Source organism: Hippocampus bargibanti, linkage group LG08, assembly GCF_051943395.1.
Source record: "Hippocampus bargibanti isolate YZ-2025 linkage group LG08, ASM5194339v1, whole genome shotgun sequence".
In the NCBI taxonomy this organism is placed as follows: Eukaryota; Metazoa; Chordata; class Actinopteri; order Syngnathiformes; family Syngnathidae; genus Hippocampus; species Hippocampus bargibanti.
In genome coordinates, this window is record NC_142741.1 from 23,105,809 (window position 1) to 23,131,557 (window position 25,749).

Genomic DNA, 25,749 nt, shown 5'->3' on the forward strand with positions numbered 1-25,749 from the left:
AAACAACATGGAAAGTTGTGCTACATTTATGCCGTGGGCTTCCCGATGAGCTCCATTTTTTTCTACTCCTGACTCTTCACAACCTTTAATTGTAAGAGGTGAGAGACTCAAGTCAGACTTGAGCCACTTGATTGATTAAGACTTCCAAAAGACTTGATCTCTAATCTAAAAAATCTCTACTATCAAGATGGCATCTTTCTTTCTTTTCTTTTTTGAAAGAAAGAAAAGTTCTATTTAGTGTAACATGCCCAAACCTGGCAACCCAACACTAACTATCCTGTGATGTGGACTACATAGGGCAGGTTTTGAAGCATGCATCAGAGGAAGCTTCGAAGTTTTGGATTCAAGAATTATGCTTTAAAAAGAAAAGAAAAGCAACATGGAAACTGTTAGGGTCATTATCGAATATCCCTAAGAGAAACGTCGCCACTGAAATATAAAACACACCACTATTTCTCCATTGTGAGACAAATACCAGGTTTTATATCTTATCTTACTTTGACACAGTGAGATATTAGCTTGACAGTTAAGTTTTTCAATCTTAGCTCCCTCTAGCTGCTCAAACATCAATTAAGCTTCATGTTGACACATTAAGAAACTAAAAAAAATAGACAATTAAGGCTATTTTTGTCACAAATAAAAAAGGCTAACATGGTAGTTCAACTCACTTGGAGAAATACAGATACGAGTATGAAGTAGCTAACATGCAAATATAGGTTGTTACTGAACATGTGTGTACGGTTTAACTTGTAAATTGTTTAAAACTGCATAGACACCGGATTTGAAAATTAGGTTCTGTAGATTCGCTGTGGCGACCCCTTGAAGGGAAAAGCCGAAAGGAAAAAGAAGAAAAGATCGCACTTTACCAAAGCATTGATCGTTTATCAAGTGCTTTCACTTTAATGTCCAGCCCTTTTCAAGTCTTACCCTGACCTTGAGTCAACCTAGCTAGCTAGGAGGACTTTAATATAAGTAGGGGAAGATCCAGACAGAAATAATATGATTTCCGTCGCAGCAGCTTTCCTGCGTGAGCAGACACAAAATCTAATTGGGAGTCATTGATGAGATATTAAACCGGAAATCATTGAAAATATCTTTTAAGAGTTCCAAAGACTCATTATCCATTTCAAACACTTATCAAAAAAAGCATCACTTCCACATTGCGGTTAAATTGAGAGGCAAATCAGCCGTCGGAGTGGGTGGAACAAAGGAGTCTTTTCAAGCAGGGAGCATTGACATGTTCGTCTTTTAGCATTCGCTTAAAAGTCACGATGATCTCATGCGAAATGTATCGCTGAAATGGATGTTTTGGAATTTGTTTGCAGTTGAAAACAGAAGCGTTATGACCTGACTCAGGTTACCTTACATTCATTCATTGTCCAACACGCTTGTCTTATAAACTGTGAATTGGTTGTCAGCCAATCACAGGATATATTGAGACAAACCATCGATTCACCACTGCGGACACATCAGTGAACTGAACATACTTGTTTTGGGGGTATAAGAGGACCTCCTAGGACCCACAGAGAGCCCACACAAGCCAAGATGTGCATGATAAATGTGCTTTTATATAACATGCAATAATGATATTTGCTGTATTATTCTGTTCCAACGGGCCGTATAAATTTCAGTAATTTGACACATTCTGATTATTCAGGCATCATTTTTTTCCCTGCATATAAACTCTTTGAGTTGAAAAACAGCTTTGCCAAGAGTGCCGCGTGAAACAAGCGTCAGTTCAAATTAAACAAACATTCAACGTTGACGCAACACGCATCCAAAATCTAAAAAGTAACTTCAAAAAAGAAAATAAACGCTATGCAGCTGATTGAGCCGGAATAAAAAGGTATTTTTCTCGCCCCGAAATTCCCACATTTGGATCCAATTTGTAACACATTAGACTGCAATTTTAAAATCTTTTTATCCACGAAACAATTGAGTGTTTTCCTTATGAAACTAACATGCTTGTTTTTTGAATGTGGGAAGAAACCAGCGTATGCCGTGAACGTGCGGATATCATGCAAACTTGACACAGGAAGCCAACAAATTAGCATCCTGAATCTCAAAACAACTCTCCCTTATTCTAAAATATTCTACACCTCTACATATGAAATTAATTGGTTCTGGAATACTTTTCCTCATTAGAAAAAAATGTCATAGTCGCGCTTTCCATGTAAATGCCCTAATCAGTTCCAAGCCCCCACCCCAAAAAGAGGTCCCTCTTAGCTAATGGGATGCCAAGATGATGTGTGTTAGCAGCCAATGCCAGAGTAGCTATAAGTATTTTCTGTTCAGAAAACTCAGAGCTGCAACGAACAGCCCATACTGTATTTTTCTTTTTTGTATCTTCAAATTTCTTTTGTAACTAGGGGTCATCTTTTCCTGTTAACAAGTTTCATACCATGAACTTTTTGGATGAAGTAGAGGTACCGCTGTACTCCAATAATTAAGCTTCAATTTCTTTTATTTAAAGGACAACCGACACCATTTTTATGTTTCCTAACTAACATCAGAAAAAAAAAACGTTTTATAGCATCTAAAATACCCAAAACACGCAGGCTGATATTTTTAGTCAAATGAAAAACACCAATAAAAATGACTTAAAGTCTCCCAAAACTACTTCAAAAAGATCTGGGGAAGTTTCATTTTCAGAAGGTCCTAACCCTTGTTCGTGACGTTACGCTTGCCTTGTTGGAGAATCAAAACAATGGCTTCAGATTCGGAGAAGATGCTTTCTTGTTATTCATCCAGTTATGAATATGATTCAAATAGTTCTGAAGAGGAAAGCATACATGTTGGCAATCAAATAAAGAAGTCCTTACGGATCATTTTGAGGCATCTGGACTCCAATGTAGCGTCCCGGAAAATGCACAAGATGGCGCCCAAGCTCCGTTGGAAATGGGCTGATTTGTCTGCTGGCAATTTGTATCAGTGAATATCAAATAGTAGTCTTGGTGCAACACACAACGATTCACCATTGCGTTATTTATGTGTTTCCATTCTAATTTCGCCATCAACACGGATCAACACGAAGTTTTCAGACCAAACAAAGTATCCAAAAAGCATTGTGTGTCGCTTTATCGGTCAGGGGCGTTCCTTCTGTGACGTGACGTCAGGACTCGTCACCAACGCAAAAACAAGAATATTCAGCACGAGTCTTAAAACGTAAAATATAGCTATATGCGGTGGAATCTTTGTAAAATACGCTCAGTAGAAGTCATTTGAAGTGATTTTACAAATTATGGACACAACTTGTTCGGAGGCGTCGGTTGTCCTTTAAGTAAGTTGCTTGTTTTTCCTCCTGATTACTTGAGGAACATAAAACTTGTGGCCCAAGAGGGTGGTCCGACCTGATAGCTCTCCGAAACAAATGAGAATGGTGGCGTGGCCACATGTGCACTCAGTTTACACAGCCCCAGTGTGTACCCTTTCGCTCAGTGTTCCGGGGCACACATCAACGTTGGAATTAGGCGTGAAAATACCCCTCCACCTCGGCTGCAACCTTGTGGAACCCACCAGCTAATATACGCAGCCACACAGGTGGGGTCATGCCGGCCGTCGCCCAGGGGAGCCATGATTTAACAATAGTTAGCTTAGCGCAGGTGGAGGATGTATGACGTAAAGGGCATGTAACAAAAACCAACTCGCAGGTCAAAACGCATTTACTGAGGCCCAAACATGGTTTGTTTTTATAGTTGGCATTTTCAGAAACCATGTATTATATTTTTCAGACAAGGTAATAGGGCCAATACATGCAGTATATCAGCTCGTAAGAACTGGCATTTTACTGCCTCTGCAGAAATCTCGGCATGTAAATGGAGCATGGTTCATGAAGCAGCCCGTTCAATTATTTTTACAAAGCAAAAAAAGTGTCTTAACGTTAACTTTGGCACTCGGAGTCAGAGGCATCCGACTGAGCGGGACCAGATCTCCGGCCATATTATTCTTTCACGTTCTCGCTTTGCTGATGTCTAATGAATCCTACGCATAACAGCGGTGAATAAATCACTCAAAAGCAAGCAATAGTAATGGCTGTTGTGTTCATTGATGCTGCAAACAAAGTATCAACCATTCATAACTATTGCTAAAGAAGCTACAGAAAGGTACCGCTGTGCCTTCACATCATTCCACAGGATATGTGACTGTCTTGCTGCCTGTTCATTTGGATCCCGAGAAGTGGGGGGGGGGGTGATTCCTAAATTGGATAATTTAATTTCTCCCTTGTCTGAATTGGCTGGCTGTCATTCAAGTGATTTTTATCCAAATATTGCACATTCAGATCATCCATTCATCTGTTTTCTATTGCGCTTGCCATCCTTGGACTGTTCGTCAACCAATTGTAGGACGCATATAGAAATATTCACGGACTATTTAGTATTCAATGAACCAATCGGGCTGAGCTTTTAGACCAAAAAAAAAAAAAAACAACCACACATGAACCAGGTGAACGAAAGTCTAGATTTCAATTCCAAGCCTGAGGACTGGAAGGCAGGTGTATTAATCAAGAAAGGAGTCCAATATACCCAATTTCCTAGTTCCTCAAATTTATATTCCGCAGCCACTCGAAACATCTATTTTCATTACAGTCTAGAACCGAGGTCTGCCTCATATTGGATCGACTGATCCGAGAAACTAGTTCACCTATACTTTGTACGTATTTTGCCGTAGAAGCGTTTGAATCACCAGTGTCAAAGTCAAGGCCCATGGGCCAAATCTGGCCCACCACATCTTTTTATTCGGCCCGCGAAAGCAAATCAAACTTGTGAAATTCCATGATGCTTGCTCAGGTCCGAACCAAAATTTCCAATTAAACCACAATGACAGTCATTATTTTTGCTTCAAATTTGAGAACTAGTTATTTATTAATTTGTTGTGTGCTTTATATGTAATACGTGAAGGGGTTTAAACATTCTAATGGCTTCCCCAAATTCATAACGGCCCCCCGAGAGGAAACTGTGATTACAATGTGGCCTGCAGCAAAACAAATAGTTTGACACCCTTGGTCTCAATAATAATATTTGAAATTAAGAATTGTGTATTCTCAAGTCACTTAAAGGACAACCGACTCCTCCGGACAAGTTGTGTCCATAATTTGTAAAATCATTTCAAATGATTTCTACTGAGCGCATTTTACAAAGATTACACCGCATATAGCTATATTTTACGTTTTAAGACTCACGCTGAATATTCCGGAAGTCTTGTTTTTGAGTTGGTGACGAGTCCTTACGTCACGTCACGGAGGGAACGCCCCTGACCAAGAAAGGGCACATTGTAGTAGTCCTTTCATTCACGTCAATGCATTTTGCGGTACTTTGTTTGGTCTGAAAAATCCGTGTTGATGGCGAATTTAGAAGGAAAACACACCGAGCATATATTTGATATTCGCTGACAAAAATTGTAAGGAATTAATCAGCCCGTTTCCACGGACTTTGTCGCCATCTTCTGCATCTTTTGGGTGCTACATTTCTCCCCCCCCCCAGATACCTCAAAATGAATTGATTGCAAACATGTATGCTTTCCTCTTCAGAACTATTTGAATCATATTCATAACTGGATGAGTAACAAGAAAGCATGTTCTCTGAATCTGAAGCCATTGTTTTGATTCTCAAGCAAGGCAAGATGTCTTGGCGTGACACCACGAACAAGGGTGCGGGACCTTCTGAAACTGGCCACTTCCGGTTTCAAATTGAAGTACTCTTTAGACACTTTAAGTCATTTTTATTGGTGTTTTGCATTTGACTAAAAATATCATACTGTGTGTTTTGAGTATTTCAGATGCTATAAAACGTTTTTCTGATGTCAGTTAGCAAACAAAAAAGTGAAGGTGGTTGTCCTTTAAAGACCACAACAGAGGATGTTAATGTACCAACAATATTGATCTCAAGAAGAAGTGAAACCACAAAATGCTGGGAGGAAATGTGATGGCACGACTGGGCTGAAAGAGCAAAGGATTTCTTTCAGGGATATTCGAGAACATGTAGTGCAGTCTCCTTTCAGTTACACTCCTCCGTCAACGCACACACAATCCTTTTGGTCCGGCGATATTTTTACAAAACAGTATTTTCCTGACTAGCTTGAATAATGGTCCAACATCAGTAACATTGAAACCTTCAAATCCAGCTCTTGCTGAATCTACAATAGGGTTTATGTCGTTATTTAATGTGATTGCTGTGGAAATGAATAATTGATAGCATCACATTGACCAGGATCTTTTCTGTCGACAGCACCATGTCTCTACATGGATGCAAACAAACACCACTTCTTTCAATCTTTTGGTTGTTTTAGGAAAGTTGATTTTGCCCGAACAGGTATTGCTTCATCACACTGACACACAATATAAACCCTCAATAGCTGATTTACTTTGAATGTAAATCTTGTAATCCCCACACCACGCATGCCACCTGGCTACTTCGTTTGACTTGAAATTTCACGCAACCAGGAAATGCTGACCCATAATGGAATCCACTTCATGTTCTCGTTGTAGGCAATGTCATCCTCTCTGCCCCGGTTGAGGCCGTAATGGCCAGTTGCTCTAAGTGTTTGTCAGCTGTTGACTGGCCCGTCTAATGGAAGCTTGTAGGCTTGGACTCTCATCTTCAATTTGTTTCTCCATGTCATGAGCACCTGTCTCGCGGCTGGCAGGCATCCGCAGGCATCCGCAGGCTTCCATGTTCTCATTCAAAGATGGGAACTCAATCTTGATGTTTATCCATGGGGAGAAAAAAAGCATGATAATAAAATAGTCACTAATATGAAGATTTGTCGAATATTTTAACTCTGAAGACGTTCCCAGTACTTGGTTAAGACAGCTCTGCAATGCTGATTTATGCATTTTTACGTCATAATCACTGCACGAAGGACCCACCGTCATAACTTGGAGGGACACAGCTTGAATTGCAATATGAGATGCTGCAGGGAGCTCATCAATCACAGGTTGAGGAATCTCAGAATGCGGGGAAGAGCAAATGGGCACGGTCTTTTGTTGCTCCTTGACATGAGCTAGCTTCTCCTCGTCTAAGCCTGCCTGTTCCTGAATATTAAACTAGATCTAAAATTTCATTCTTAAATGCTATGTTCCAAATAATTTGATAAATTTTAAAACGCGGTCTAAATTTCATAATCGCCCACCCATGACTCAGTGCCATTTGGGGAAATCAAACCCTTACTTTATAGGTCATACACCTGATTCATAACCACTCAAAAGGGGTTGTGAGGAAGAAGAGCCACCTTCAAAATTCCTAAACTGCTCCGGAATGACAAAACATAAAGGTGACAGTCAGTAATTTTCCACATTCCACTTAAACAGAGGCGCAGAGAGGCGGTGGGAGTATCTCACAGTCGCATTGGGATTGATCCTGCTATATATAGGCACCAGCAGACTAATTTTGTCAGGCCTGGATAGCTTGCCTGTCTTTTATACATTCGTGAGGACATTTTGGATGCTTGCGTTTATCAAACTCTCTGATCTGAATTTTGCCTCTTATCGTTGACCATAACATTGTATGAAACCGTTTTCTCTCTCCGTATTTTTAGAAATTGGTCTTGCTCTTTTTTGTGCCGTGGCAATAACACAAACAGTCCTAATGCTTTCTGAGCCCTACAGGGAGAAGAACCACTTCTGAAAATGGTCATGTTCCTGATCTTTCCCTTTGTGTCTCGCACATGTAAGTGCACATGAGGCAATTGTACGCTTCAAGATTCTCTTCGTTCTGTGTATTTCTGTAGTCTTCAGCACCCTAGAGGCGGCTGCCGTTATCTCGCTGGCTTTCACCCTTTCCTTACTTTCCTTTTCTCCTGACGCCATAACTTCTTTTTCTCTCGCCATTGCTACCTCGCTGTCTGAGAAGCTTCAGGGGGTTTTAGAGCTTGGCGATGAATCAGAACATCTCTCGGAAGGATGGGACATGGACTGCGTCTATGTTCATCCATCCTCCCATCCATTTTCTGATCCGTGTTATCCTCAAGAGGGTTGCGAGGTGTGCTGTAGCATATCCCAGCTGATCAATAGGCCGAGGAAACCCTGAATTGGTTGTGAACCAATCGAAAAGCACACAGAGACGAACAATCATCCGCGTTCACACTCCGAGGGACAATTTAGAGCGGCGGTCCCCAACCTCCGAGGCGCGACACGGGTCATTTGGTGCCTGGCTTCACAGAAGGACAAAATCCTTGACATTGCTTATTTTATTCATATTTGAATCTGAAAGAGTTTTACTTTGGTGAATGATCAGTCATATTTTTTTCCTGCAATATTTTTATTTCCTGTGTGTCTTATTTTGAAGGCACTCTTAACCGCTGCGATGGCGACCAGAAAGCGCAGCGGCCAAATCGGACTATACATGTGTTATGATTCGTGTTTCTTATCATGTTATGAAAATGCAGGTCACATCATATTATAGTGAAAGGACTGTCTCACATTAAAACAGTCCATGGGGCAAAAAAAGTTGGTGACCGCTAATTTAAAATGTTCAATCAGCCTGTCATGCTTATTTTTGGAATGCGGGAGGATACCCGAATACCTCGTGAAAACCCTCGTGGGCATGGGGAGGACATGCAAACTCCACACAGGGAGGCCGCAGCTGGAATGTATCCACAGTCAGCAAGTTAAAAATTAATCCGGACATCACTGGTCAAAGTGTTTTCTGCTCTATGTCACGGACAATTTACCACGAAAAGTTTTTTATTGTAAAAGTTAATGGGTGTGGAGAGGGGACTGTGGGGGACATCTGTTCATTCACACAATAGTAGGCAAGCTCAACCGTCGTTATTCGATTCAGAAACATAATAATAAGCCCATCGTTCTAATTTGGCTTTCTTTGACAGTGTTATTTTTGTAACAAAAGCGTTCAGAGAGTCAGATTTGAGACTTGCCAGATGCCTTTTTTTCATTCATACTTAATGGATGACAATATAACACTTGAAGTTTATTACTGGTAAGTTTCGATCCGAAAGATAAATACTTCAGTATGGACAACTATACGTGTGCTAGCTGAATATCCAAATGAAGAAATATCCCGTTTAATCACCCGTAACCAACCTGTCCTGGAAATTACATTGATTAAATACCAAATTCTGATAAATGTATTTAGTCTTTAAACAGTGAAAATCGAAGACTGGGCAAGCAGAGACCACTGTGTACTCCAGTTCATTTCAGTATGAAACGATTTGGAATAAAGAAAAACAAAATGTAATCCGTAGATGATTACTGTTCAAATACGTCAATGTCCAATTTCTATGATGCCAAATCAAAAAGGCAAATTGTTTCGTGCCAAATATTTATTAAAAAAACGTATTGGCCTTTCATAGATTCCTAATATTGATTCATAAAAGAATAAATGTGTATTTTTAATTCACAATTTCCCCAACATCTTCACATGAGATTTGATAGTTTCTTATCAAAACATGAAGGACAGAAATCAGCTCCTGCAAGCTTGAAAGCAGACAGATGTCTGTGATGTTGTTGTTGTTGTTTTTGAAAAAAAAAAAAAAACAAATACAGGATTGAATTAAATACAGTAAAGTCTCGTTATATCGATATTCTCGGGAGTCCGAAAAAATATCGATATAACCGGGACTATCGATATATCCGACCCTGCGCGCATGTAATTTTCTCCTTGCGTTCATAGAAATAGTATCGTAATAAGCGGTACTATCGATATAACCGATATCGATATAACTTTAGACTTTACTGTATTTGTGAAACAATCACAGGAAGATGAATGTCATCAATCGACAGTGCTTTTTTGGTACTTTATTTAAACAACCTTCGCTGTGGTTGTAATTTATTTCAATAGCACTTTATTTTGATCAGATCATGTTAAACCATAACACGATTAATGGAACTTAAAATGTTCATGAAAATACTAAATTTTTACAAAGCACCAAGTATGAGCAAGAGGTTTCGATGACTCTCAGCAATGCTTCTTTAGAGAATGTCTTTCATAAGAAATGACCTGCGTGAAACACTTGAATTGAAAACCAATTAAAGTAAATCGTGAATCAAATCAGATGAGAGGGCCTTGTTGTGAATCCGATCAAATTGATTTTGAACATTTGAAGTGATGAGGATAATGTATTTTTTTGGAAGTCCAAACTTCAACTTGCACTTAGTCTTTGTCAACCGGTTCTGTGTGTGCATTGCAAATCAAGAATGTCTTTGCAATTACTCAAACACACGCATCATCTGCATCACACTGCGCGCGCGTGTCGACTCTGAAATAACGAGGCAGCAACAGCAGCAGCAGCAGCAGCGTCAGACCGTGACAGTGCACCCTTGTTTAGTGGAAACGGTTCCTCGCCTCTAAAATAAAAGTGACGTGGATGAGAATGTCCCTCTAATCCAAACTCCAATTTGTCAATTTTTTCCTTGTGATGTCGTTCACCTCAGAGTTAGCATGCAAAAGCTCATTTGCGCAGTTTCCCGAAGGAGCTCTAAAATTGTGTATTAGTGCATCTGGTCTTGTGCTCTGGGAGCCCCCCCCCCCACCACCTCCAGATCACTTTCAACCTGTAGTGCTTTTATTATACACCTACATAGGTGTGCAATTATCACATTTCGTGGAGGGCTGATGTGAGTAGGCTTGAGCGCTAGTAGCCTTGAAACCCACTGAGAATAAGACAGTGGCCACAAATGATTGGATTAGTGCATCCCCCTCCACCCCTCCACTTAGAATAATCCTCTTTTGTAGAATCCTGAATGAGTGTGGATGTATGTCTGTCTGTGTGTGTGTGTGTGTCAGTGTGTATTTTAGAGTCATCTGCCTCTCTCTCCCGGCAACCCGTGTATAGTCAGGCCTCGTGCGGGGTCCGTCTGTGGAGATGGAGCGGCATTCTGCACGAAATCCACGCTTGATGCGCAGTGTGGGATGGCGCTTATGACACACAGCAGGCAACGAAGTCAGGAGAAGAGTGATAGAGATGCGTGTTAATAATAGACAAATCGCAGGTCTTATCGAGCAAATATGGGTGCTCCGGGATTGACTCCGATGTGGAGAAGATCCGCTACTGTGGTGAAGTGGAGGGGGTTGGATTATTGCGGTTGGGAGGTAGCGGAATGGTGTGATCAGTTGAAGGTCTGTAGGGTTTGGTATGTCATTGTCAGCCTCTAAACAGCCCACAGAGCGACAGGCACTTTGAAGTCTGGTAGAAATCTGTTTAAATCCTGCCTGAAAAGACCTCCGAGCGCAAGGCAAAGAGAGGAGACGTAAGAGGAGGCTTGAAGGGCTGAGATGTAGAAGAAGGGATTGAAGGCGGTTGCAACACGGAGTAAGGGGGTTAAAATATAATCACAAGTGAGACAGCAAATTTTCCTCAGCAGATGCCGTTCGGTATTTTGCATGCAGGGGTAATGTTATCCGTTTTTCGGCGTGTTGGAGATCAGTCTTTGCAACATGAGAAGCAGCGATGCAGTTGCGGTGGAACAGTGAGTCGAAATGGTGCGGCACCAAGAGTGCTCAGATATCATGTTTGAGTTGCATCTGTGCTGAAATAATAAGAAAAAGACGAGGGGTCTTTTTTTACCAAATGCATCATAGAACCACACTCTGTTCTGCCAATGGGGGCTCTGGTTTCTGCCTGTAACCCAAAAACGCAATGGAACACTGGAAATTGTCCGCAGTTGTGAGCATGACCAACAACAGTTGTCCGTCTGTGCGTGCCCTGTAATTGGCAGTTCAGGGTGCACCACACCAACTGCCTGAAGTCCATCCATCCATTCATTTTCCGTACCGCTTATTCCTCATTAGGGTCGCGGTGGGTGCTGGAGCCTATCCCAGCCTTCTTTGGGCACTAGGCGGGCGACACCCTGAATTTGTTGCCAGCCAATCGCAGGGCACACAAAGACAAACAACCAGTCACTCTCACTCTCTCACACCTAGGGACAATTTGGAGTATTAAATCCGCCCTTCATGCATGTTTTTGTAATGTGGGAGGAAACCGGCGGACCCGGAGAAAACCCGCAGGGGCCCGGGGAGAACGGGAAAACTCCACACAAGGAGGCCGGACCGGGTCTTGAACTCACAACCTCAGCACTGCGAAGCCGGTGTACTAACCACAACAACCAGGCCGCCGTGCCCGAAGTCATGTGAGGAGAGATGATTATTACATTTTATGATATTTTTGTTGGGTAGTGTGCCACGTGATTTTTAGTTTGTGTGTTTTGCAAAAATGGGCACATATTATATTTGTGTAAATGTGCGGGCAGAGTTTCACTGTTTCGATCATCCACATATTGTACATTGTCACGAATTGATGCTCATTATAGTGGAGAGGTTCAGTTTCCATATGGGCTGCAAAGTACAACTGAGCAATGCTAATAATGAGCAATATATAATTACCTAGCACTTAGTGTCTTATTATCTAAAGCATTTAATAATATCCCTCTTGTATTCCCTAGGGTTTTATCTGTAAATGTACCTCGGTGAGTGGGAGTTTTAGCCCCCTTCCATTCTTGAAAGCAATATCCAGCATGAATGCTTCAATGGAGCTGATGTGCAGATGATTGTCTCCTTCGACCTAATTATTTTTTTAATATTCCCTTTTTAAAGATCATACAATATGTGAGGATTATCCTGAATATCAAACAGGTGGGTGGCTTTTTGAGGAAAGAAAAATAACGGTACTTTATGATTACTGTGGCCATTGTTTGTTTTTTTAGTAACCATGGCGGCACCTCAATTTAAATCCCATTCAAGGACTCTTAAAGGAAATCCAAGATTTGAGTGGATTTAAGATGCACTTGAGTGCAATGGGCCTCAATTGTAGTTGACAGACGAACTGACCCCTTTTGCACACACAAAAGGAAATGATGAATGAGGTCACGCGGCAAATTTGCATGACACACACACCTCACACACACATGTACGAGCAAAAACACTCCCACATCCTTCAATTGTGCTCACTGTAAGTGCAAAGATGTGTTTCTTTTTCAGCAAAACATGACATTTATGAAGTACCACACACACACACACTTTCTCTTGCACTAATGACACGGAATAAAAAACAGCGCTGTGTCAGGCAAAGTTACTATGAGCTGATGAGAGGAACTTTAGAAGATAAAAAGCTGTCTGGTGAATTATTAATGTTCCAAACGTTATGTCCACGCACACGCACACACAGCTGCAAATCCCAGTTGTTTGTGCAGACAGGAAACGACATACTTGTCGCTCTGTCTGGATTTTGGGCATGTGTAACTGCTCTGTTGTGTCCGGACCCCAAAAGAGGAGGGGGTGTTTGTAGCTCTTGGCTGAATGGAGAATGTTGTGTGTACGGAGTGCAAGTAGGGTCCGTGTGCGGATGAGGCAACATTCACACACCGTCTGCCAGCAAACCGTCCGACAATGTATTGAAAAGTCATAAGCAGCTTTCATTTATGCAGCAATCAGCATTCGGTTTGCTGTAATAATTGGTGCGTGTTGTAATCATTTATGATAAAATGAGAACATGATTTATTCATGCTTGAGCATAAATGTGTCTTTAAAAAAAAAGAGACGTTTACCGTCAAGATGCATATTCATTATGTGCCGCTCACGCTTCACACCCGCTCGCGTCCGTTTAGCTGCAAACCAAAAACGGCAAGCAGGATTGTATTGCAGATGCTAAAAAGACGAGGTGAATAATTCAAGCATTGAAAAACAGGGTGTACGTGCACACCTCAAGCTCACGCCTGAGAATGTGTACCTGCAGATGTTTCTTTATTTCCTGAGAGGTGTGGTGGGCAAACACGGCCATTGCTAAATATTTCAAATCGCCGTTTTGTAAACCACATTCTTTTCTTCCTCCCTATCCCTCCCTTTCCCTTTCCTAGCAGGTGCCGCTGTGGCCCAGAGAGTGGTGACGGTGCAAAGCGGGCCCCTGATTCGGACGGAAGGTTCCCACGTGACTATCTGGTGCAACGTGACGGGCTACAAGGAAGGCCTGGAGCAGGACTTTGAGTGGTCCATGTACCTGCCATCCGTACCGGACCGTGAAATCCGCATCGTGAGCACGGCCCAACCAAACTACGCCTACGCCGTCTACGCCCAAAGAGTGAACGGCAAGGACATCTACGTGGAGAGGCTGAGCCGCGATTCGGCCATGCTGCACATCACCAAAGTGCAGGCCAAGGACCAGGGCCTATTTGAGTGTTACACGCCCAACACGGATGGCCGCTACCTTGGTTCCTACAGTGCCCGCACCAACCTCACTGGTGAGTCTTCAGCAATTACTATACATGCTCACACATTTCAAGGTTCCAAACGGTGTGCAGTGTTTGAATATGTCACCGCCGAGTCTTGGCTTAAGCAGTTGGCGGATGATTGGTCCCCTTTTGAGGACTGCCATTGTGCAGCCACACATGTCCAAGTCCGGCTGACACTTGAAACAAATGCGAAATGCGCAGTGCGTTAGTAGGATAAAAATTTCATTGACTGTAATAACTTTGGACTTGCATGAACGTTTGTGACTGGACATGTTGCACTGCACTGTCACCTGTTCACCAGTCTTTGCCTACAACACACACGCATACCCGCACCCACGCATCCTGCGCATTTGTCCAACAGGCCCACACAAGTCAGGGCAGCTGTCATCATTTGAACCCCCACGCATTCATGCTGTTGTAATTAACGCAGACCTTGGATGACTTTCGTCTCAGGGTCAAAGGGGGAAAGAAGCAACCAAAATGGCCTCAGTCTTTCAAGACAATCTGTGAAATCCAGGCCACATTGAACACACCTGTCAGTATCAGACAACGCAAGCTGGCGACCAGAGAGACGAACGACCAAGGCTCAAATATTAGTTGCTTCTTGACAAATTTGACTTGAGAGGGCAGTAAGGTAAACGGAGCGTTGCCGCAAAGTGGAGTGCGAAGCAGCCAACAAGGCGCTCCACAAGGACCAATGACGGAGCATTGTGATTTCCGAGATAATGTAAACTCTTGCCGAGATTGATAGAAATAGTGTCACCTTGTGGTACTCTTGATATAGTTCACAAATGACTGTCAAATTTTCTTTCCGGTTGTTTATCTTCCCAGCGTGTTTTGTGAATGTGGGTTGAGTGTGTAGTATTTTTGGATGCACGTGAGAGCAACCCAGAGGAGCTGCCGTGGGGTTTTATCTCGCTTTTATCCGTATCCGTAACCTCTTAACCTGTTTTTGGAAGTCTGGTTCCACGGGGGTATCATGATTCTTTGTCACCGGGCTGTGATGTTCCTTTGTGCTCCAAGAACAGCTGCATGCCGTCTTCGAGCTTTGTGGACAAATGAGACCTTGACACCCCCCCCCCCCCTCATCCACCCACCCAGACCCATTATTGCTCTGCTCCCTACTGTTCCGGCTGCAGACATCAGTCCTTGACTCTTCCTCTAATGTGCTTCAGTTCTTTTGATATGGCAACCCTTTTATGAGGCGAATATATTAGAGACCACCGTGTACTGTGAAGCAAGGACAGCGGCAGCCGTACGTCCTTGAAGTCATAACATTTGAATTTCAACAAAAAATACAAAGCATCGGTATTCGAACCAATGCGATGCGTGTCATTCTTGAGGGAGGCAACTTTTTCGGGCCTTTTTGTGTCATCTTTTCTCTTAACTCATTCACTGCCATTTCCAAATGTATTCGGGAATGTAAAATCATGACGTGGAGCGCCATTCTCGAATTTGTTTCGGTTTTGGTTTTTCTTGCGGGGAAGGTGGTATCAAGCTACGGTCAGACGTCTAGAAATGTTTTCCCTCCCACGAGAGGGCACGATTTTTACAACTTTTGTACAGCCACCCCCATTACAAGCTCAGATAACTCAGATACCTGCCACAGGAGGTGCTACAACATTTCTACACGGCCGTCATTGAATCCATCCTGTGGTCTTCCATCACTGTTTGGTTCGGGGCCGCCACAAAAATGGACCAAATCTGACTTCAACGGACAGTTACGACGGCGGAAAAAATCATTGGCACAGCCCTACCCACTCTCGAGGATTTGCACACTGCAAGAATCCAAACAAGGGCGCGGAAAATCCTACTGGACCCTCCACACCCTGCCCACCAACTTTTCCAGCTACTCCCCTCAGGCAGGCGCTACCGATCCATGCGCACCAAATCCAGCAGACATTTAAACAGCTTCTTCCCTCAAGCCATTAACTCTTTAAACAGTAACCCAAATAGAACTGTATAGTGCCTCTTTGCAATTTTTCGACGATGATATTAGTGCAGCGTGTTTTACCGGAAACAAATTGCTTGTGTGTTCTACGTACTTGGCAATAAAGATGATTCTGATTCTGATAACTTAAGAATTAACACTTTTTCCTCTTGAAGGAATATAGTCTAACGTTTCTTACGCTGCATTGAATGTTTATGTTGTCCTAAAACTCAATATTCTGTGGGTCCTGCAATTTGAATGAAAATGACAAAAACCCTGGCACTGAAGCAGACATTTTTGCACATGGTCTGGCAGTGAATGAGTTAACCAGCAACCTTAACATGAAGTGTTAAGCAAAGAATAACACGGGAAGAAGAAAGATGCCCAAAAGCCCATTTACCCGCACGTAATTGTCTAAACATTGACATAATGTGAAGTGAACCCAGCAAATTTCTGTCTTTGTAGCTAGTAACAGATAGTCTTTTTTTTCTTCTTCAGCTCAGTCTTGGTTCAATTTTCTTTCTGCTTGTGTGACGATTAAGAAAGTAAGAAACCGACAGATTGATGTGTGACCACACTTGTTTTATTGTTAACAACATATATTTCGACCCATTTAGTCTAAATAAGTAAGAAATGAACATGCCTGTTTAATCCTGCGAAAGATTTGTAATCGCTTTGCATTTAAAAAAAATCAAACCATTCATCTATTTTCTGTAGCATGTGTCCTCATTATCTCAGCTGATTTGAGGTGACAGGGGGAAACTGGCTTCCGGACAATCAGTTTAAAAATCGGCAGACAATTTGTAGGGTGACGTGTATCCCAAATCAGGTTATCTCTGACATTTTTAAGGTTTCGGTCTTCCGGGACGATGCAGGCAATCTTCAAAATCGAATGTTAAGGCACGTCTAGTTTGCACCACGCTCTTATTTGCAAACGTACATTGCGGTACAGGTAGCGTTCCGTGTGTCTATACTTAGATCAATCAAATAAAAATGGAACTCCGCTGAGGCCTCGTGCATGCCGCCTTGGGCGGTGCAGTAATAATATGCATGAGAATGCTGTAATTGCCTATCACGGCACAAATGCACGATTATTTCCACCAACACGCGAACATTGCCTTTCCATAATGGTGGAAAAGGTTACATTTCACTTTTTATTTAGTTTTTCCCCTCAAAATGGTGCCTTTATGTTCTCGTTCAATATGTGTATTAACCGGTGACTTTCTAAATGCGTCCATCTATTGATTTACTTAAAAAAAAGACAGATTGATGAGTTTGGAGGCATGCGCCAGGGTGGTGACTCCCAAGCCTCAACATTATGGATGCCTACACCAGCTAATGAGAGCCAATACAATTTTTATTATGGTTGTGTGTAACTTATTACGCTTGAGTGAGCAAAATATCACAAAACACCCGTCAGCGTCATGTAGTGCTGTTTAGGTTTTGCAGATTTTGTTAGCGTCTGCGTGTCGTTAGCCTGTCACATTTGTTTATCGATCACGCTTTGTGAGAATAGGCAATAAAAGTCAAAGCGGCATTATGTTTAAGTTTTTTTTCTGCAGGTCTCCCGTCATCAATGTCTAATGATGCCTTGATGCAACACACTTTTGCTGTAAATTACATTCCCCATTCTAGTGGTGTACTTTTTGCACGATTGGAAGACCATTAATATAATTTATATAAGTATTGGTCTTTTGAAATGATAAAAAAAAGTATTGAAATACATAATGCAAGGGATGTAGTTCGACACTGATATTAGTTTAGCTTTCTTTATTTCCCCCCCGAGTCCATATTTTTAAAATATGCAGTGAAATTGTCGCAAAATGTATTTTGAATGACTCATATGGCATTTTGGGCTTAATAAAATAAAAAATATACATTTTTGTCTATTTGGTCGAACGACCATCGCTGTTGGCTTGAAAAAATTATTTGGATACCAAAATATGATTTTATTTATTAAACACAATGTGTTCGGTGACATTGGTTATGTTTTGGTGAGATTTTTTGCGATGAATTCCATTTAGTTTAAATTGATGAGTTTGAAAAAATGATTATTTTCACACGTTAAAACAACAAAGTACTGTATTTCCCGGTGTATAAGGCGCACCCACAAGGAATGGTGTATTTGCCAACTTTTTCCATATATAAGGCGCAGCTTCAATGAATGAATGAAAAATGTTTTCCAAATATAATATATAAATATATGAAAGCTTACAAATATAAGGCACACCAGATTATAAGGCACATTAGAGGCTGGACGTCAAGATGTCTTGCATTGCTTGAGAATCAAAACAATGGCTTCAGATTCGGAGAATATGCTTTCTTGTTACACCTCCAGGTAGGAATATGATTCAAATAGTTCTGAAGAGGAAAGCATACATGTTTGCAATCGATTAAAGAATTTATTCCATGCCATTTTGAGGCAACATTGGGGAGAAACGATCACCTAAAAGAGGCACAAAGTGGCGACCTCCTGTGGCCACCTCTGTTTCCACAGGCTGATAAATTCCTTATATGGAGCTTGGACACCCTCTTCTGGCGTCTTGTGGGTGCAACACAAGGTTTTCAGACCAAACAATACAGCAAAATACATTGATGTGATGGAAGGACTGCTACAATGTGTCTTTTTTTCTGTCTGCTCGAGTCTTAAAACGTAAAATATAGCTATATGCGGTGGAATCTTTTTAAAATACGCTCAGTAGAAGTCATTTGAAGCCATTTTACAAATTATGGACACAACTTGTCCGGAGACGTCGGTTGTCCTTTAACTTTGATGACGAGTATCAACAAATTGTTGCCATCATGACCCTATTCTCACATTAAAACAGAACACGCAACCTTTACCCCAATATACAACAACTTGTAAGATGTTTGTCATCTTCAAAAATCATGCATGTGTCAGGTTTTAGAAAAAAAAACGTTATGAAAGAGAGTTTTTTATAATTAATTTCACCAGCCCAGGTGCCTTCAAGATCAGTTCGACTTTATAGAAACACATCCTAATTTTATGTGTGAAAGCTCAATCTGTGTGTGCATGTATGCGTGTGTGAGTACGCATGCGTGCGAGTGTGTTTAATTCGTTTTATGTCCTCTATGTTGGTGGTGAAATGCGAGCATTCAAACTCAGTCTGCAAGGCGAGAGGTCACTTGTACTTCCCTGTACACACCTCCATATTTCACATCTTGTCATCATAATTCCCCCACCAAGATTGACTAAGCGCCATCTGTTCCATTCCATTTGTGCTTAAATCTTGTTGGACTACCTCCTACATGTCAGATTGGTGGGAAAAAAAGGACAACAGGCTGACATGGTCGTCGTCATGGTTGTCCTTATCCTACGCACCAGCCTGTGTGTGAGCAAGTCCAGCAAGCAGCGTAACGGACGACTCGTGCCTTGGTCTTGCTCTCTGAAACCTAATCTCATCTTCACCGTCGTAAAACGCATCAATGGTGGGTCCCCAACAAAATGAAGCTTCCATATTTCTGCAAATAGTCCTTTCATACCAGCGTTGGGGAAAATAAATAAATAAATAAATAAGTCTGTGTAAGCTCTCAGTCGTACAGGAATGGTCCATCGATGAAAAGGTTCCTTCAGCCGTCATCTGTACTATACATATACATATTGCTATATATATAAGAATATATATATATATAAGTATTATATATATATATATATATATATATATAGGGATATATATATAGGGCCGAAACTACCAGTAAGACTTAAGTTTGCTGACGAAGCTTCTTGGATAAGAAACGAAATGTCCGACACCTTCAAAGAAGTACAGATGGTGGCTGAAGAAACCTTTTCATAAATAAATAAATAACCATTTCCACGTCATCATTATTGGTCCGAAAAAGCGTGTCCATCTATTTGAACATGTGATTATTTGGACAAATAAAGGAAGTGACACATAGAATACATACTGAATTGGAGAAGAAGGAAATGGTGAGACAGAAATAGCGCTAGTGGCTAGTGGGCCAATAAATGAGGATCACTTCAACTCAAGTGCAGTGTGATTGGTGTACGCTTTCCCCAGGCATTATCCACCATAGCAGCAGCACCGTATGGATGCATTTTAAATAGTCCCTGCCTAATGTGATTGCTGATGTGGTAACTTCCCTACCCGTACACTTTGCGATTGACATTAGTTCGCACAAATTGAGAGAAACACTTAAAGTCGACGGGAAGGCTGGGTATTTCAATGGGGGCGCACCAAAACTGCCAGGCTGTTTTTTTTTTTCAACACAGCTAGCTGCCGGGCTTCCTGCAAAAAAGCAACATTTCCAGAGTCGGGCAATTGATTTTCTTCCAATTTATGGCCTGCGTCAACCAAAACATTCTTACTGGAGCGAATGAATCCATTGACATACAGAAATGTGACCCTGTTATAAGCAAAGAAATTCCCATTCCCAAGATTAATGTGTCAATTTCCCTCCTGCTCCTTCGAGTTGTTTGAACATCCTTACAGTAAATGTTTCATTGCATTGTAAATATCTGACCTGTAACATTCAACTATTCGGTGCCACTAGCAATATTTCAGTGCAATCTTGCTTGTTGATTGTTGTCATTTTATTACAAAAAAAACCCTCCTCTTAAAAGCTCAATTTAAAAAACATAATTGATTACGACAGTGAGTAGAATTGGTGCCGGTAGGTTGACTTGCTTACATGCATCACAGGCCTGGGTCGTGTTTCTTTCTTTTAATCACGCGGCGTCTGCCTATACAAGCTATCGCTATCCTGCAACGCACCTCGGGGTGTAAATGAGGATGGGCGTAATAATCACATAATCAATTTGTCAATTAATTGGATGAGAAAGGAGACTGGATAATAGCATGATGCATTTTACAAAATGGAGTGTGCTACTTGCCTGCAATCAGCAGAGGCACTGCGGATTGCGTCTCAACCGATTTGCTTTAAAAATGCAACGTCAGTTGAATAGACCCACTTCATACGAAGACCTCTGATATGGCACTTCTTGAGGAAGCAATGTTTTGATCTTTACATCACCGCCTTTCAAAGGGGGGGCTGAGAACTTCCAAAGATTGATCCCTTGAGACATCCTTGCAGTTTTTTAAATTGAGCCTTTAATGTAGTCAAGTGAAAGAATGGAGTCAATGAATGTAGTCAAATGTTAATCCGTAGTTTCAATGGTGACCCAACTCGGATTTGCTGATATTAAATCTTTGAAGGTTGTGAGCTGTAACAATAAAATAAAATACAATTAGAACATCTAAAGGCACGATAAATGAAGTGTCATATACAAGTAATTAATACTGTTAACTCAGAGATTCAATTGCATTAGCAGTGTTGGGTGCTGCACTTCACCATCAAAACAGAGTTCTACCTCTTAATGAATGTAGCGGTTTTACTCACATTCCTGCGTAAACAACTTTGGCGAAATATGTTTACAATATTATCCAAACCCAAGACTGCTATCACTGTTGGGTAATTTTCATTGTTCGTAACATTGCATCTCTGCTTACCTTTGCTTGACACAATAGTGCTTTGGACACTGCTTAGTCAGTGTCTCTTTTGCTTTGCGCCATCTTGCAGACTAGCTTATCATTTAATGAGATAAAACATTTGGTGTGGTCATGTGAATTTGCGTTTTGCAACAAGTGCGGTGTATGTGCAAGAATGTCTTGAAGACAGACACGGTTTCATAAAAAAGACAGCATGGGATTTACATGTTTCTTTAAATTAGTGCCTGATCGCTGGGTCTACCCTCTGAAAACCCAACTGTGTGTATTAAACTGAGAAATAAAATCAATTTGCCATAACTTCCGTAGTTTTCCGCACCGTACAGTTGCAAACTATTTTCTAGATAAATTACTTCCACTTAAACTAGTCGTTAACAATTGGAGCCTATCTCCCAATTTCCCACATGTGCCCAATGCATCTGGCTGCCATTCTCTACAACAATCCAAATCTTCAGAGTCAATTTAGCTCAGCCCATGCCTCAGCCTTTAAGCCGGCGCCGGTCAGGTCGGCATGCAGGTTAGTCAATACAGCTGATTGAAGCACTTATAGGACGGGATGATGTCGGCAACTGGTGATTGAATGGACACATTAGTGGAAGATGGTTTTGGAAAATGCCGATACGCATCTTGCATCTTTGGAGAGGCACTTGGTAAACCTTATGTTGACAAGTGGAGAAATAGCTGGATTGGTGAAGGGTAGATTGAGGATAGAAAGTCGAGATGAACAGACAAGGGAAGTTGTATATCTGAGTCTGTTGCTATTGATTGAGACTCGAGGCCGTTGTGACAGCGTAGCATTTTATCTTTCGTCTCCCCTTGCAGGGACACTGCCGGCTTCTCTCTCTGGCCTCACCCTCACCTCTCGGTTTCATTTCCCCACACGGCCTCTTGTAGAGACTCTAAGCTGCGCAGCAGGCAGGAGTCCAGATGGAAAGAGATTCTTATCGTTGTGCCTGCATCGAGTTTTCTCCCCTCATCCCGTCAACTTTTGTGCCAAGGCGCTGCAGCATTGCTGTCACTGTGTTCTGTCATACATGGCACGCAGGCACGCACAAACACACACATCTCTCATTGTAGCGCTGTGGCGAGCTGTCACTCAGCGGACAGTTTGAGTCTGAACGCTAGTTCTCCCTTTGGACCTCTGCTCTCCTTTCTACTGAAGGTGGCTGTAAGAATCTAGTGAATCTCAGCTCACCGAATTAATATGTTTGGAACGTAGCGTAATTGCAGACACTTTTTTTGGTCCCGACACGACCAAGTAAGCTTTTTTTTGTAAGGTGGTATAAAATAATATTTTGCAGAGAATGACACACTCTATATGAATGAAACTCATTCGAAAATGTTAATTCACATCTGGTTCAGGTGAGGCGACAGATCTTAGACTGGGTGGTGGTGAAATACATTTCTTATAGGACAACCGATACCACTTTTTTGTTTCCTAACTGACATCAGAAAAACGCTTTATAGCATCGAAAATACCCAAAACACGCAGGCTGATATTTTTAGTCAAATGCAAAACACCAATAAAAATGACTTAGTGTCCAAAAACTACTTCAAGTTGAACCCGCAAGTGGCCAGTATCAGAAGGTCCCGCCCCCTTGTTAGTGCTGTCACGCCAAGATGTCTTGCCTTGCTCGAGAATCAAAACAATGACTGCAGATTCGGAGAAGATGCTTTCTTATTACTCATCCAGTTATGAATATGATTCAAATAGTTCTGAAGAGGAAAGCATAAATGTTTGCAATCGATTAAAGAAGTCTTTCCTGGTCATTTTGAGGCATCAGGAGTGATGTGTAGCACCCAGAACATGCAGAAGATGGCGCCCAAGCTCTGTTGGAAATGGGCTGATTTGTCTGCTGGGAATTTTTGTCAGCGAATATCAAATAGTTGTCTTGGTGCAACACACAACGATTCACCATCGCGTTATATAGGTGTTTTCCTTCTAATTTCGCCATCAACACAAAGTTTTCAGACCAAACAAACTTCTGCAAAATGCATTGTGTCCTTTCTCGGTCAGGGGCATTCCTTCTGTGACGTCAGAAAACGTCACCAACTCGAAAACAAGACTTCCTGAATATTCAGCGTGAGTCTTAAAACGTAAAATATAGCTATATGCGATGGAATCTTTCTAAAATACGCTCAGTAGAAGTCATTTGAAGCGATTTTATGCATTATAGACACAACCTGTCTGGAGGCGTTGGTTGTACTTTAAGCGCTGTACAGTATTTCGAGATACTGTACGGGTAGGTTCTTAAAGACTAAATCGACGGATAATTAGGCATGTGTATTAACTGGACTAGAAGAAGTTCTAAAATGGAGGAATTTCCCAGCTGGGCTGATTATATAATGGAATGGATGACATGCTATGTGGGGACCTCTGCTGCATTACCTTACTTCCTGCTCCCAATATTGCAGCAGTGAAGCAATCAAAGTGTAATACCAGTGTCAAGCGTATTCAAACTCTCAAATTATTTTTCGATGATGGCCTAATCCTATTTAGGTTTGGCCGACGCCCACCCGACTGAGTAAGGGTTTTGAGAGGATGAGCGAGATTTCATGTTGCCGTATATGTTGGTGTGTGTTCTCCATAGTCTATAGGTTTATTAATGTTTTTATAATAGGCTAAAGATGCAGCACTGTTCCTCCAGTTGATTAGATTAGTTAAACTAAGCACAAACCCTCCAGGGCCTGCTGCCTCTTCTCTATGAGATTACCAGAGCACAGACACATTTTGAATATGAATACAACATGAATATGGATGCTCTAACGACGATTTGTGTTCAAGCCTCCAAAACGTGCACCGGTAAAGTGTGGAACTTGCCGGATAATTGCCTCCAGGAAACATACGGTCGGGAGTCTAGTTGAGATGGTCTGCTCGCGTATTCTGTGATGCTTTGAAGCCTTATCTGAGCATGGCGGGGTCAGCAAGGATTTTCTCTGTTTGTGTTCGACAATGTACCAGCAAAACGCATACACTTGAGAGAATAAATGTCGGGATGCAACGTCGACTTATTGACACACTTGACACTGCAAATTCTGCGAAACAAATATATTCAGGGATGTTCAACCAAGCGTGAGCAGTGTGAGGACTGAATTCGTTCAAGAGTAACCTTTAGCCAGAATAACACTCAACCTGTGGTTATTCAAGCTCCAAAAGAGTATACATTACTCTACGGTATGAAGTCATTAGTATAAACTGGGCAAGAAGAATGAAGTGGATTCACAGCCTTGTAAGTTAAAAGCACCATCATTATGTTGCTGCCGGGAAGTTGAATGTTGCAATATTATAGACGGTATAGTTTGCCACAAAACACAAAAGAGTAATATTACTACAGTACCGCATCTCCAGCGAAAAAAAGGGTTCATACATGCATACATAATTTCTTTTAGCGCACATGCTTATTTGTGTACTGCTTCCAGCATTGAGGATCAGCGTTTCAGACAATGGATGGATGACGTTAAATATTATTTCTTAGAATCTGAAAACAGTGTACACACAAAGTGACAGGGAACTCGTGTGCGAGTCGGGGAATGATTGCTGGGTTTTACAAGTGAAAGGTGGAGTGAAAATCTATTTATCCCTCCCAAAACGACTGGCAGCTCAGACTGGCAATGGCTCAATTGCCTCACCTGCTGCTTTGCTGGATGTCAGCCGGGTAACAGGCTGAGCAGTGAACTTTTCCCTTCAACTGAGTTGCTTTTCTCCTCTATCAATCTTCCCCCCGCACCCTCTTCAATCTTAAGAGATCTCTTTGGTATACCTAGATACACCGGGGAACTACTTGCATTTATAAATGCTTCTTCTCAAATACAACTCCCTTTCCCATTTTAGGAAGAACAATAATTAAGGGGTGCCGCCATCCATTGCTCTGACCATCCAAATTCTGTAGTGCTTGTTGTAGGTGAGGGTTGTGGCTTTGAGGTCAGCCAACTGTGGGCAGACTCCTCCTGCATCGGTCACCAGCCAATGCTGTGATGGTTGCTGGTCATTAGGGTTTACGTGGATATGTTTTGGTCTGATTTCATTTCCATTATTTTTGGCTATTGACAGATCGGCCAATCAGATAGCTGCACGACAATTTACGGAATCAGCATATTCTGCCCTTGACGTGTTGGTGGACAGTAGATGAGGCAGGTGTGCCAGTCTAGCTCGTATG

The 25,749-nt window shown here is 41.7% G+C and overlaps 1 protein-coding gene across 2 annotated transcripts in view; it reads left to right on the top strand.

Annotated features, from left to right (window-relative positions):
• Positions 1-25,749, top strand: part of igsf3 (immunoglobulin superfamily, member 3) — a 108,778-nt gene that overhangs the window by 14,974 nt on the left and 68,055 nt on the right. Inside the window, exon 2 of one of the 2 annotated variants that reach the window (XM_089002995.1) lies at positions 13,805-14,185. In XM_089002995.1, the coding sequence (XP_088859121.1) occupies positions 13,805-14,185 (381 nt within the window). The remainder of the gene's footprint in view (positions 1-13,804; positions 14,186-25,749) is intronic. The other variant, XM_089002996.1, reaches the window with a different exon arrangement.